This window comes from Nicotiana sylvestris, chromosome 3, assembly GCF_000393655.2.
Source record: "Nicotiana sylvestris chromosome 3, ASM39365v2, whole genome shotgun sequence".
Classification (NCBI taxonomy): domain Eukaryota; kingdom Viridiplantae; phylum Streptophyta; class Magnoliopsida; order Solanales; family Solanaceae; genus Nicotiana; species Nicotiana sylvestris.
Window position 1 is genome coordinate 65,092,147 of NC_091059.1, and position 14,594 is coordinate 65,106,740.

Here is a 14,594-nt window from a genome sequence, read left to right on the forward strand (position 1 = left end):
TCATAGCTCCTTGAACAATCCAGGCACCTATATTAGTTCTGCTACAATCCCTACCATGCTTCTGTATTCAGCTTCTGCTGAACTTCTTGATACTGTGTTTTACTTCTTTGATTTACAGGAGAGTCTCCATACTTTACTAGAAAACTAGTAACTGATTTCCTTGTATTAGGACATGATGCCCAATCAACATCACAATAGGCACTCGAAACATTTGCCTTTCTGCTACTCATCAGTATGCCAACTCCAGGCTCTCTCTTGATGTACCTTACAACTCTTAAGGCTGCTTCCCAATGTCTTCTCTTAGGTTGCTGCATGAATTGGCTAAGGGTTTGAACTGCAAAAGCTATATCTAGTCTGTTTAATGTCATGTACAATAGTTTCCCAATGCGTCTCTGATATTTCCCTTTATCTTCCAATGCATCATCATCTTGCACCCCTGTAATGTCATCTAGTTTTTTGCTAGTAAACTTCTGGTTGTATTCAAGTGGAGTCCAAGCAGTCTTTGCAGCATTTAATCCTAGATCACCAATTAGTTCTAAGGCATACTTCCTCTGGTTCATCAGAAAACCTTTGGTGGATCTACATAATTCAATTCCCAAAAAGTATTTTAACTCTCCAATATCCTTCATTTTGAATGTTTTGTTCAGTTGATCCTTAGTAGCTTCTATCAATTTCAGACTATTCCCAGTGATCAACATGTCATCCACAAAAACCAGAATGACAACAACGTTGTTATCCTGTTTTTGAGTAAACAAGGAATGATCCAGACTGCTTTGAGTAAACCCATGTGCCAGTAGAGCTTCATTCAACTTAACACTCTATTGCATGCTTGCTTGCTTCAATCCATAAAGGGATTTGGCATGCCTGCATACAAGATGCTCCCACTAGCTTGTAAAACCCTTAGGTAGTTGCATTTATATTTCATCATGAAGATCTCCTTGTAAAAAGGCATTGTACACATTAATTTGGTGGATGTGCCAACCTTCCGCTGCAGCTATAGACACCACTGATCTCTGAGTTGCTATTTTAACCACTGGTGAGAATATTTTAGTATAGTCAAGGCCTTCTTGCTGGTTGTATCCTTTGGCAACCAATCGTGCTTTAAACCTCTCAATATCTCCATTGGCTTTATACTTCACCTTGAATACCCATTTGCAACCAATGAGAATTTTTTCTTTTAGGCAAAGGTACCAATTCCCAAGTTTTGTTCTCCTCTAGAGCTGAAATTTCAGTCTTCATAGCCTCTACCCATCTAGGGTCTGCAGAAGCTTCCTTGAAGGATCTTGGTTCAGCTACAGAAGTAAGGGCAGTGAGAAAATATTTATAGGCAGGACTAATGTTGGTATAGTCAACTGAATTCTGGATAGGATATGATACATGTGAAGCAAAATTGGTGGCTGGTGTGACAAAATCCTTTAACCAACCAAGAGCCTTTTTTGTTCGAACTAACTTTCTTAATTCTGCTGACTCAGTTGATGGCATGGTATCTGGAAAGAAGATTTCCTCATGTGCAGATTTAATCACAGATGAATCCTCCATCACTGCTCATGTGTCTGGTTCAGAAGTAGGTGGGATATCTATAACGATAGGTATATCTACTTCATGATCAACTCCAGCTGATGGAACTGGTGAAGCATCATTCTCCAATTGAACAATCTCTAGATCATCTAAACCAGCTTCTCCTTCCATGTCATCCATAGCTTGATCAAGCAATATTGGACAATTTAAACTATCATCAGCAAGCAATGGTGAAGGTCTGCCCTTTTTGAACTTGAAGGGAAATATAGTTTCTCTAAAGCTAACACCTCGGTTGATGAAGAAGGTGTGAGAGGCTATATCATACAAAATATATCCTTTTGTAGAATCTGAATATCCTATCATGATAGCTACAATTGCTCTAGCAGCAAATTTATCATGATTGTTCAGCGTCTTTGCAAAACACAAGCATCCTATTGTTCTCAGATGTTGCAGATTAGGTTTCCATTTGTGAAAAACTTCATAAGGTGACTTCCCTTGTAAAGCCACAAATGGCATTCTATTTATCAGGTAAGCTATTGCTATGACATAATGTCCCCAAAATTTTAAGGAAATTGCTCCCTGAAATCTAATTGTCGTGGCTATCTCCAGGATATGTTTATGTTTTCTTTTAGCCACCCCATTTTGCTGTGGGGTGTGCACACAAGTTCTCTGATGTATGATCCCCAAACTCTGAAATATCTGAGAGCAATTTGCATTAACAAACTCTCCGCCATTGTCTGATCTAATCAATTTCATAGATTTCCCAAACTGTGTTTGTATCATATTGAAGAAATTCCTTAAAATTATATCTACATCATTTTCAAACTCGAGCAGATATAACCAAGTAATTCTAGAATGATCATATACAATTGTTAGAAAAAATTTATTCCCATAGTAAGTTTGGACATTGTAGGGGCCCATTCATCAATGTGTAGCAAGTGAAAAACTTTAGAAGCTCTACTTGTGCTATTACTGAAAGGCAATCTAACATGTCTTGCTAATGGACATATTACACAGTTTTCTACTGCTTTTCTACACTATTCTTGTGAGATAGTCCCAACATTTGTTTTATTGCTCCAACTGCTGCATGCCCCAACCTTCTATGTCAAAGATCAATATCTAGCTTCTCCTTTACTGCAGCCCAGCTGTTATTTTCAGCAGTGGTCCTCTTAGTATAATTCTGAGGGAAAAAGTAGAGATCACCTCTTTCTCTACCAATCCCCCTGACCTTCCCACTATAAAGGTTCCGGAACATGCAAAAATGTGGGAAGAAGGTGACTGAGCATTGTAACGCCTTTGTGAGCTTAGAAATAGACAACAAATTGTATTTGAAGTCTGGTATATATATATATATATATATGACATTGTCTAAAGTGTCTATGCCATTGAAACTACATGAACCAATGTGTGTTACAGTAGTTGTTCCTTCATTTGGTAATTGTACCTTTTATTGTTCATGAGGTTCTAATTTAGTTTTGTTTTCTAGCATATTTAGGTCTGAGATCATATGGTTTGTGGCTCTAGAGTCAACAATCCAATCCTTCTTCTGCAAATCTACTGAAAAAATATTATCATTACCTGCCATATTTGCTGAGACTTCATCAATACCTGCCATGTTAGTTGATGATTCACTAGTGTTGTCTTGTTTGAGTAGCTTTAGGATCTGAGAGTACTGTTCAGGTGTGAAATAAGGCCTTAGCAATTGTTCTGCACCATTCATCACCATGGCTTTGTCTTTCCTCCTTTGCATCATGTTTTCTGCCATTACCAACAAGAACATTATGAGCTGCAACGAAATTTTGCTTCTTCTTATACTTGAAATCACCAGGGTATCCTATGATTTTGTAACAACCTTCACGAGTGTGGCATTTTAGTTTGCAGTAGTCACAGTACACATTGTAGTTCCTCTTAAGCTTCTGAGTAAAACCTCATTTTGCCATGATAAGTGTTGTAATATCTGCATTATCTGTTACAAATACAATGTTTGTCATATTTCTTTGGCTCTCCCTTTCCTTAAGCATAAAGTGTGCTTTGTTAATGGTAGGCACATGTACCATCATAAGTAGCTGCCTTCTAGCTTGTTCATATGACTCATTGAGTCCCATTAGAAATTGTAGAAGCTTTTGACGCTCTATAAACTGAACAAATTCACGAGAATTGGCAGTTTCACGACCAGAAATTGGTGTCAAACTATCAAATTCTGCCCAAAGCACTCTCAATTTTTAGAAATAGGTTGAAATTGAGCTAGTGCCCTGCATAGCAGTGGCAATTTCTTTGTGGATCTGAAAAATCCTAGAACAATCCACCTTATTAAAACGTTCCTTCAGATCATCCCAAACCGCATTAACATTTGATGAATACACCATTCCACTCAATAATTCTGGTGAAACATAATTCATCAACCAAGACAAAATAATTGCATTACAATTCTCCCACAGATTAACGAGATTCGTACCGTAATTCTCCCTTTTGCATGTGCCATCAATGAACCCTAGCTTATTCCAACCTAGGATTGCAATGCTCATTGCCCGGCTTCACACGGAGTAATTTTCCGGTCCTTTCAATTGCAACGAGATCAATATAGCTCTTGAATTATCATTTGAATTCAGGAAAAGTGGATGATTGTGACCTAATTTCTCTGGTTCGGTGTTATCAAGAGTCGCCATCGTCGAGCTTCCAAATTAGCTTTGAGAAAACAAAATTAAGGATGATAAGACCACACTAATGATTGTGTGGCTCTGATACCATATCAAAATCAGTGGATCGTATTTGTGTTGTTGACGAATTTAGCTCGAGCATTCATCAATGTAGGTTTAGGTATAGAGGAGCAGAAATGAGAGAAGAAGAATTAGAGGTAAGATGAAAAATGAACGCTGATTTTTCATTCCAAACTGTATATGTTAATATACAATTAGAGTCTAATAATACAACTAAGTGCTAGTTGTCATTCTCTAACTAACCTACTAACTTCTTTTAACAATAATTAACCACCTTGCTAACAAAAACAGTGTAACTAACAACTGCAACCACAGTTAACAACCTCAGGTTACTCCTATTTCATCATACAATCCTACCACTTTCGCAGGATCTCAAAACTAAATTACAGTTTTTGTACGAAAATACCATTTTATATGTTTATTTATTTTAGGTATGTTTTATGAAAAAAGTATTAGTACTTTGAAACGAGACAATACATATATATATGTTTGTCAAATCCAATCATGCTTTGGACGAAGATCTGGCTCTTCTAGAAAGGTTTCTCCCAATGTGCCGCAGGACATAAGATAACGCAATATAAAAAAGGACCGTGCATGTTTTCTTTCACTAAGCCTGTTTTATTTCGTGAGTGCATTGACATGGCCACTGCTATTAAGCCACAAGTTGGATAAGATTTATTGGAATCAGGAGAAATCACATACGTTGTTGTATAAATTTGTGGACTTCAATTATAGCCTATTGACTCAAATCAAAACCATCCCTTAGAGAGGACTAGTGAAACAACTTTAAAGCTTAGCAGATTGAAATAAATTACTAATAAGGGTAAGAGGGAACAACGACTCTGTTTAGTGTTATATGTTATTGGGCAATCATCAATTCATAAGCTAGTATCTGATGTTTAGTTATGCCTAAGTGTCACGATCCAAAAATCTCACCTATCGTGATGGCGCCTATCGCAACACTAGACAAGTCGACAATTCACAAATAACTATGCATTTTTAAATTTAAAACATAATTAAACAAGCTTAAATAGTGAATATTTCATAATACCTGATAAGAAAATACCGCAACTCAATACAAAATCTCTCCCCCTCCCCCCCTAAAATCCGGGTGTCACTGAGTATATGAGCATCTAAATGACAACATAATATGACTACTAAAACACTATCTAGAAAGATAGAACAATACGAATAAACTAGAAAGAAGTAGAGTCAAGGTTTGCGGATGCCAAGGCAGTTACCTCAATAGTCTCCGAAGATAAAGCTCCAAAGCTAGCAACCACCGTGCCCCGAAGTACATGGATCTGCACACGTAGTGCAAGGTGTAGTATGAGTACAATCGACCCAATGTACTCAATAAGTAACAAAATTAACCTTGGGTAGAAAATAGTGACGAGCTCAAAAAAGTACAATCCAAAATCCAGATTACAACGTTACATATATGATAGGAAATGTGACAGTAATATCTCAGAGAAACTCATAATTAGATGGTACACAATACATGAATGTAGATATGCTTTCAAGTCAGTTTAAGCTCAACACAAATGACATATGCCAAGTATGATTGATATGTGTAATGTTACATCTCTATTTCTACATGTCAAATGTGCATGTCACATGTAATGTACCACAATGATAACCTCACGTACACCCACTTTTCGAGTACTCAATCTGACTGTCTCAACTCTCTCGCATCACACTCAGTCACTCAATATTGTATGGTACCTGCGCTCACTGCTGGTATGTCAGACTCCAGAAGGGTGGAGCCTGCCCAAGAATTAATACAAAGCCAATCTGGCCTGCTGCGACGTGCATCCCGATCCCATAATAGCAAAGCTTATAAGGCAAGCTGCGGCGTGAAGCCGAATGTATATAATAATAATATATATAAAGCCAAGAAGGCCTGCTGCGGCATGCATCACGATCCACAATCTCTCTCACAACACAACTCTCAAACCCAACTCAGTCATCAATTTCTCCAGTTTCCCGGGCTCACAAATCTCATGCCAATCAGCTCAAATAATGATATATGATACAACAATAAATAATAAGAGAGACTGAGATATGATATGCAAATGATAGATGTGACTGAGCATAATATTGCCATTTAAGTAGATAATTCAACAATAGTAATGATCCTAGTAGGTCTAAACAGGATAGGCATATAACCTAAACATGATTTCTAACATGGATTGCAGCTCAATTACTCTAACACATAGGGATCACATGAATAAAATAAGGTTTGATGACTACACAGTACCACAGAATCGACCGGTCACAATTACCACGGTGCACGCCCATATTCCTGTCATCTAGAATGTGCATTACCCCAACACTAATCACATAATACGTATTTCGGGGATTCATACCCTCAGAACCAGTTTAGAAGTATTACTTACCTTAAACTATGCAAATCTCTACTCCAACAAGCCTTTGCCGTGCGAATCGGCCTCCGAATGACTCGAATCTAGCCACAAATAACTCAATACAATCAACACGAGCTATAGGAATCAATTCCTTATGATAAAGCTAAGCTTTTTAACAAAAGTCAAAAAGTCAACTCAAAAAGTCAACCCCGGGCCCACATCTCGAAATCTGATAAAATTTACAAAATTTGACCACCCATTCAACCACGAGTCGAACTATACCAAAATTACCAAATTCCGACACCAAATCGTCAGTCAAATCTCCAATTATTACTCTCTAACACATGGGTCAAAAATCCCCAAATTTACCTCAAAAATACCAAATCTATGGGAGAAATTCAATTGGTATTCAATGTTAATAGACAAAACGACCAAAAGTTGCTTACCTCTCAAAATCTTGAAAAACCCCCTTCAAAACTCACCTTAATCCGAGCTCCCACAGTCCAAAACTGAAGAAATCACTCTAATCTTCGTTTATATCCCTTCTGCCAGCGAAACCACACTTGCAGCCAAGAATTTCACATCTGCGAAACTGTTTCTGCGGTTGCACGTACGCTTATGCAAAGAACACTATACACCCGACCATGCACTCTAGCAGACCCCTTTTGGCACCTGCGGGACTGCATATGCGAATAACCCATCGCTTCTGTGATCACCAGCCACACTGCCCAGCTTCGTTTCTACAGAACACTTTGAATAGGAGAGCGTCTGCTTCTGCGGATTTCTACTTCGCACCTACGCTTCCCAGATGCATTTTCCTTTTTTGCACATGTGCGCACCAATCCGCTTCTGCGGCTTCGCACCTGCGGCCAATCCTTTCGCAGGTGCGATGCCACCAGACCTGAAGCACTTCAGCATATATCCTAAGTCAATTTTCGATATGTTAACCATTCGAAATTCACCCGAGGCTCCCGGGACCTCAACCAAACATACCAACAAGTCCTAAAAAATGACATAAACTTAGTTTAGGCCTCAAATCAGATCAAGCAACATCAAAACACGATTGGCACCCCAATTCAAGTCTATTGAAACTAACTAATTTCCAACTTCTACAATCGATACTGAAACCTATCAAATCAACTCTGATTGACCCCAAATTTTGCACACAAGTCATAAATGACATAACGGACCTATTTCAACTTCTAGAACCAAAATACAGTAATCATAAAGTCAACTCTCGCTCAAACTTCTCAGCTCTCAAAACTTCTATTTTTCCAACTTTCGCTAATTCAAGCCAAAATCACCTACGGACCTCCAAATCAATATCCGGACACACTACTAAGTCCAAAATCACCCTACGAAGCTTTGAGAACCATTAAAACTCCATTACGGAGTTATTTAGACATAAGTCAATATCCGGTCAACTCTTTCAACTTAGGCTTCCAACCTTGGGAATAAGTGTCCCAACTCATTCTGAAACTTTTCCAGAACCAAACTGAGTACTGCCCCCCCTCCCCGCGAGTCACATGACAAAAAATGAGCCAAACTAAGCAATAAATAGGGTAACAAGGTTACAATACTCAAAATAATCGGTAGGTCGTTACACTCAAGTTCATTTTCTCAACAAGATATCAAGGTTAGATCCATTCCAATTCTTTAGTTTTTTAATGTGCAACCCCTAATGTTAGCTACGGTTTCGGATAAATGCATTAAGTTTACTTCGAACTTATATTTTTGTATTAAAAAAATATGGAATATATTGTTACGCCCCGTAGTATTACGTCGATGTTACGCCCTGCAGTATTATATTACGATGATGTTATGCCCTGCTGTATTACATCGATGTTATGTTTCGGAGTATTATATTACGGCGATGTAACACCCTGTATTATTATACGTGAAATTATCATAAGATAATTGACCTCAATTCAAGGACAAGATTATTTGGAGATTATAAGCATTATGCTATTTCAAACAAGTGATGAGTAAATTCGTGAAGATAAGAGGGTAAGCAAATCGAAGAAAATGAATTTTCGTTGAAGTTTGACATTTTGGGATAAAATATGGCCCGAGCTAAAATACCCGGTATTTATGGACTAGTGCCATACAAGGTACTACGTGACAATTATAGTAAGGGGTCGTTTGGTAGGGTGTATAAGGATAGTGCAGAATAATGTGTATTAGTAATGCAGAGATTAGTAATGCATGGGTTAATAATGCAAGCATTAGATATGCAGATATTATTTCTTATCTACTATTTGATGAGGTGTATTAAAAATTATAATGCATTGCATAATTTTTAAGAAAAGTAGTTGTTTACCAAAATGCCCTATATATTCTCTAGCTTTAAAGGACTTTAAGGACAATTTCGTCTTTAACCATACTAATGCATGCATTAATAGCCTTGGTATTATTAATGTCATGGTTTTCTATGCATTACTCATACATAGGATAATACCAAGTATGATGTATAACTAATACAATTATTAGTTATACACAGGTTGAAAAAAAGTACCAAACAAAGTATTAGTAATGCACAGAGCTAATGCTTGCATTATTTTTTCTAATACCTCCTACCAAATGACCCCTAAGGTGTATAGAGTGTGTTAAAAGTGAGTAGTATTTTAAGTAATTTGAGACGATTCTTAGTAATGTGGATAATTAGGTAATTATTAGTTTTTAGTGATAAATTACCATGTAATTAGGTGTTTGGCGGATAAGATTAAGGGTAACACCATCCCCAACGTGGCAACCCAAGTAGTCTTGATCAAGACGCATGTAGTGATGCTTAATTTCACATGAAAGGTGACAAAATTTGGAGAAATCATTGGCCAACTAAGCCACAAAGTGGAGCCCACTCCCAAAGGTTAAGAGAACCTTTCTAATTCATTTTCTGAATCTCTACAATGAAAAGAAAGCTTCAGCAACTCATTCAACATGTTAGCAACGTGAATTTTGCTACAAAAATCATATGAGACTACGTAATATTATAGTAACGGGATTTGGAGATTCTAAAGGAGTACGGTACAATCTTTCTCAAGAATATTATACGAATTTTCGTACTTCGATCCGCCATTACGTATTGTTGCAAGTGACGCGTGTTAGAGGGATTGTAAAGAGAATCGGCTCAGGTATGTTAAGGCTATCCCTTCTTTCTTTTTGGCATGATCCATAATATACAGGCGAAACGAGCAAATGCACAACTTCTATAAATGACTTTATTCATAGAAATATTAGAGATGCTTATGTTCTTGATTCCTCACGTGTCATATTATTCCATCTTCTATTCATGAGTCTCATAAAAATACGTAAGTTAAAAAATAAAGTTTACTTCATGATATTTATCAAAGGCATAAGGGTTTATGATACTTCGAAAGATTTTATTGACGTACTTCTCATGCATTGCATTCATTTACATTGACCCATGACCAGATGACGTTATATACACTTATATATGTATATATATATGTATATATAGGATATGAGAAAAGGTTATGGTGTTATATACGCACCACCACCTGATCAGCTGGTGTACGTTGATGATTTGCCCACAGTGGCCGAGATGATATGATGAGATGCCCTCAAAGGATTGATGATGTTATGAACGCATATAGCCATGCATAGTATGATATTTATATGCATATGAATGGCATTATAATATTAAATGATTCACAGAGATATTCAGATATACATGTTGAGTCTTTTACTCCATGTTTCTCTCATGTCTATTGTTTATAGATTTTCATTCCTTACATACTCAGTACATTATTTGTATTGACGTCTGATAAGTTGGTATTTTATCAACTTATCTTGTCTTTAAGCCTATATTTTTGATATGTTTGAGGGATAAAATCACGTGTTTAATGCCATTTACTTATATATTACAGGTTCTATGTGATTTAGAAGTGATGTTGAAGAAACCAAGTGAAACGAGCCAAAAAGAAGCTAAAAAGAGGAAAATCTGGGAAAAGCAGTGATGGGAATTGCGAGAGGTTTCTCGCAATTGCGAAGAAAGGCCATTCAGGCAGTTTTCGCAAATGCTAAGAATACTTTGCAAATGCGATAGTCAACTAGGTAGTCAACCTTCGCAAATGCGATGTCAAATAGTATAGACATAGTTCGCAATTGTGAACTTATGTTCACAAATGCGAAAAACGTGATTCAGTTTTGGGCAATTCTGGAATTTCACATTTTTTGGCCCCAAACCATTTAATACCCAACTTAGCTCATTTGTAAGATATCTTTTGGCTTACTTTCAGTTCCAAACACTAGAGAGAACAAGGTGGGAAGCTAGGATTTTGCACACACACTTTGATCTTGAAGATTTGAAACTTGTGGTTGAGAATTTCTTACCCTATTTATGTTTATTTTTTCATTTCCTTGCTTTGTATTGTATATCTAAGTGTGTAGTATTTTATCCAATACTTGAGTCTTGGTTATGGGAATATTCATATTTAAAGTGTGGATTAAATACCTTGTTGTGCTTATAAATTTAATGACTTTTATCCTTTAATGAAGTGAGCTATTGTTTCTTTAATTATTCTTGTTCTTTAATGTTTCCAAAGGGATTAGATAACCCTAGGACTCGCCCATTAACTCTGAATTAATTTTGGGAAAGATTAATTAACAAGAACTTGAAGCTTTAACCCTCAATTTATAGATTCTACCTAGGGATATGATTGAACTACTTGTAGACATATCCGGGTGTGCTTAATCTCTTAATTGTTTTAAGGATAATTCAATTAGGAAGTCTTGTTAGTCTTTGGAAGAAGCCAATATAGAATTATTACCCGTGGCTAATTAACATAAACTCGCTCATATTGTAAAATCGTGAAAAATATTGGATCGTTACTTGATTGTAATTCTCGGGGCATCCATACATGTAGCCATTGATCATTTTACTCGCTTTCTAGGTTAGTTTACATTTCCGCATTTAGGTATAAATATTTTCTCAAATCAATTCTAAGTGTTTGGCATTGCATAACAAGTGATAATTCTCTTACATTCCTAATCGCCTACATATTGTTCTCTGTGGGATTCGACCCCGACTCATAGTTGGGTATATTATATTGCATGCGACCGTGTCCATTTACTTTTTAGTAGTGGATTTGGACGTCATCAAAATTGGCGCCATTTCCGATGAACAATTTGGCATAATTTAGGTTGTTTAAGAAATAAGCGTAACTGCTTTGGTCCAAACTTGTGAATATTTGTGTAATTAATTTTTCTTACCTTGGTCTATTCTTCTTGTTTGTTTCTTGTTTATTTTCTTAGTTTTGAAAAATGGCATCATTTAATGAAAATTGTTCGGATGGCAGTTGTTCATACTTAGATGACCCTTGTCCTTATTGTGGAGGACCACACTCGTGACAAAATTATTTAAATTCTCTCGGGGGTGAATTGCACGCACAATCTCAAACCCATGAGTGGTGTATTTGTGATAAGTGTGATCGTCAAAATGGTCATTGGGATGATTGTGATTATTTGTCCTTCCCTTCCCCAAGCCCCCGCTATGATGATTCTACTTTTTGTGATGAAAATGATAGGGCTATGAAAATGGAAGAAGTTGAGCATGGTCAAAGTGGAGAGTTCAAGCTCATGTTGGAATGCCTAATTGAAGGAGGAAACAAAGAACAAAGTGCCTTGGAGGAGCTTTTGTAAAATAGTCTCCAAAATGACTTGGCACTTAAAAGGTTGCACTCACAAATGGGAGAAATGCTTGAAACTTTAGAGCTCCAAAAAGCCTCGGAGGTTAATGATAGCAAAGAATTTTCCGTAGATGTGGAAGCCAAAAATCCTTCCTTGGCACTTGATCAAAACCAAGAAGAATTCTCAAATGCTCAAAATGAGAAGACGATGCTCATGTTGGAGACCATTCTTGCAAATGAGGAGAAACACAACTTTGCACTCGAGGACTTGAAGCAAGTCTTGGCTCACAATGATGAACATATTCGCACTTTGGAAGATCAAATGAAAATATTGGTTAAGGCTCACTGTGCCCACCAATTTGAGATTGTGGAAGGAAGTCAAGAAGAGTCCGATTTCGAGGAAGAAAGTGAGCTCGACTTTGAGGAATCAAGAATTGAACATCCGCCAACTGATTCCATGAGTGTTAATGATGCCAAGAAAAATATGAAATTAGTGTCAACCGGTGTAAATGAAAATTTGGTTGCGATTGATTCTAGTCCGGTGGAAAATGAGGATGTCAAAATCCGGGAAGAATTGCAATTTGGAGGGCTGATGTCACATTCCAAGCATTTTTCAACATTAGAATTGTGTGGTGAAATGGGAATTGAACTACACGAGTCAATGAAGGATTGCGAGGAGGAAAGACAAAGGCCATACATTTTACAATTTGAGGGAACAAGAAGGAAAAATGATATTCCTCACATGAAAGACAAGAAGTACAAAATGACGAAATTAAGTCTTGGCTTGATCATCTACTTACCACCCCCACCGCTCGTGGTCACAAACTTGATTCCAAGTTGGGTGCCCAATTCATATCGTCCAAGTGGCGAGAAAAGTGGTAAAATTGAGTTGCGTCGTGCCACGACTTTAAATGCGGCGCTTGGTGGGAGGCAACCCATCGTTTTTCAAAGTTTTTAGGTCATTTTTGAAATTTTCTTTTTTTAAATAACTTATTATATTATTTCTAACCAATATTCCAAGTTTCATAATTTTTGGAGTTGATTTGAGTAGGTCGGGGCGACGTAAAGCATGAAAAACAGTAGCTGATGAAAATTGCAGGGGCAGTCTTCGCATTTGCGAACCTGGTCCATCGCATTTCCCAGACTTTTGTCGCAATTGCGAACACTACAGGGTTCATTAACCGTCGCTATTGCGACATCAGAGAGGTAAAATAGGGTCGTTTACTCATTATGAACAAAAGTGAAGAAAAAGTTCTAAGGCTCTCAACCCTTTGTCTCCCTCACTCTCACCACTGTAAAAATCCATTATCTCTCACTCCTAATTGCAGGAAACCAGGTATGAAGGCTTAATCACTTCTTCTTCTTCTTCTTCTTCTTCTTCTTCTTCTTCTTCTTCTTCTTATTTTCTCTTAAACCCTAGGTATTCAAATGGGTAACATTTCCTTTGCCCGAAATTGTTTAAAAATTGTTCAAATCATAAGTTGATTTCTGGGTGAGGTTGGTTGAGAGTGTGTATTTTGCTCTTGGCTAAAAATTTGGGGAAGTCTGAATACCCAAGGCTTGTCAAATAGAAGTGAATTTTTTGTGCTTCTTATGTGATCGATGAAAGGACCGAATGAGATTCTAGGCCGAAACATCGATATTTTTGTTGATTCGTGGTTGTCTATGAAGTCTAGTGCATGATTTATGTTTAAAAGATGATTGGGTTCATTAAGAATGGCTTGGATTCCAAAATTTTAGGGCTTAGAACTATTCTCTAAAAAAGGTGAGGCTGGGGACGGTAATATCGTAATTGCAATGGCCTCTTCGCATTTGCGAAGAGGTGGTCGCAATTGCGAAAAATCCCAAATCCAGCAACCTTCGCAATTGCGAAAATTTCATCGCAATTGCGATCTTGTCAGAAGTATGTTTTCTTTCCATTTGCAAGAAATTTTTCGCAATTGCGGCTTCTGATAACTTCGCAATTGAGAAGATTTCCTAGAATTTGTGACATCACAGAGCAGTCACTTGAAAATTTCAAAATCCTGAAATTTTTTCTAAGGCTGAGTTTCGACTGTGCGAGCATTCCTTTGGCATATTTGATTCATTTTGCATTATTCTTCATAGCCATACCATATTTTCACTCCTTTCATTTGTTGACAGGTACTATAATTGAAAATGAGCTCTAACTCTGAAGGATCCGCAAATGACAACCCCTTGGAAGTTGAGCAGAACTATGACCAACACCGGTTCTTGTCATTGGAATGCCAAGAACGGTACTTTACTGAACTTATCTCGAAAACGTTGCTCCCAGAGAGTGGTATACTGCTAGACCATGTCCAGGAATGCCTTCCCGAGTTCCATCA

The 14,594-nt window shown here is 37.3% G+C and overlaps 3 protein-coding genes across 3 annotated transcripts; all 3 read right to left on the reverse strand.

Annotated features, from left to right (window-relative positions):
• Window positions 1–50: 50 nt before the first annotated feature.
• On the reverse strand, window positions 51–1,539 carry LOC138887476 (uncharacterized mitochondrial protein AtMg00810-like). The gene is made up of 3 exons (XM_070169230.1): window positions 1,192–1,539; window positions 1,005–1,139; window positions 51–737 (listed from the first exon to the last, which is right to left on the reverse strand). Exons 1-3 carry the CDS (start codon window positions 1,537–1,539, stop codon window positions 51–53), a joined length of 1,170 nt encoding a protein of 389 aa, XP_070025331.1.
• Window positions 1,540–1,545: 6 nt separating this feature from the next.
• On the reverse strand, window positions 1,546–3,283 carry LOC104218878 (uncharacterized). Its single transcript, XM_009769465.1, has 3 exons — window positions 3,097–3,283; window positions 2,660–2,796; window positions 1,546–2,343 (listed from the first exon to the last, which is right to left on the reverse strand). Exons 1-3 carry the CDS (start codon window positions 3,281–3,283, stop codon window positions 1,546–1,548), a joined length of 1,122 nt encoding a protein of 373 aa, XP_009767767.1.
• A 163-nt stretch (window positions 3,284–3,446) lies between these two features.
• On the reverse strand, window positions 3,447–4,043 carry LOC138887477 (uncharacterized). The gene is made up of 2 exons (XM_070169231.1): window positions 3,836–4,043; window positions 3,447–3,718 (listed from the first exon to the last, which is right to left on the reverse strand). Exons 1-2 carry the CDS (start codon window positions 4,041–4,043, stop codon window positions 3,447–3,449), a joined length of 480 nt encoding a protein of 159 aa, XP_070025332.1.
• Between the last annotated feature and the right edge of the window lie 10,551 nt (window positions 4,044–14,594).

Coding starts and splice junctions, on each gene's coding strand:
- LOC104218878 (XM_009769465.1), bottom strand. CDS start 3,283: ATGGCAGAAAACATGATGCAAAGGAGGAAAGACAAAGCCATGGTGATG. Junction 2,797..3,096: donor AGTCTCAGCAAATATGGCAG/GTAATGATAATA, acceptor TACAATGCTCAG/TCACCTTCTTCCCACATTTT. Junction 2,344..2,659: donor CTGCTGAAAATAACAGCTGG/GCTGCAGTAAAG, acceptor TATCTGCTCGAG/TTTGAAAATGATGTAGATAT.
- LOC138887476 (XM_070169230.1), bottom strand. CDS start 1,539: ATGGAGGATTCATCTGTGATTAAATCTGCACATGAGGAAATCTTCTTT. Junction 1,140..1,191: donor AGAACAAAACTTGGGAATTG/GTACCTTTGCCT, acceptor TGGGTATTCAAG/GTGAAGTATAAAGCCAATGG. Junction 738..1,004: donor TAGCAACTCAGAGATCAGTG/GTGTCTATAGCT, acceptor ACTCAAAAACAG/GATAACAACGTTGTTGTCAT.
- LOC138887477 (XM_070169231.1), bottom strand. CDS start 4,043: ATGAGCATTGCAATCCTAGGTTGGAATAAGCTAGGGTTCATTGATGGC. Junction 3,719..3,835: donor TTGGGATGATCTGAAGGAAC/GTTTTAATAAGG, acceptor TGCTTTGGGCAG/AATTTGATAGTTTGACACCA.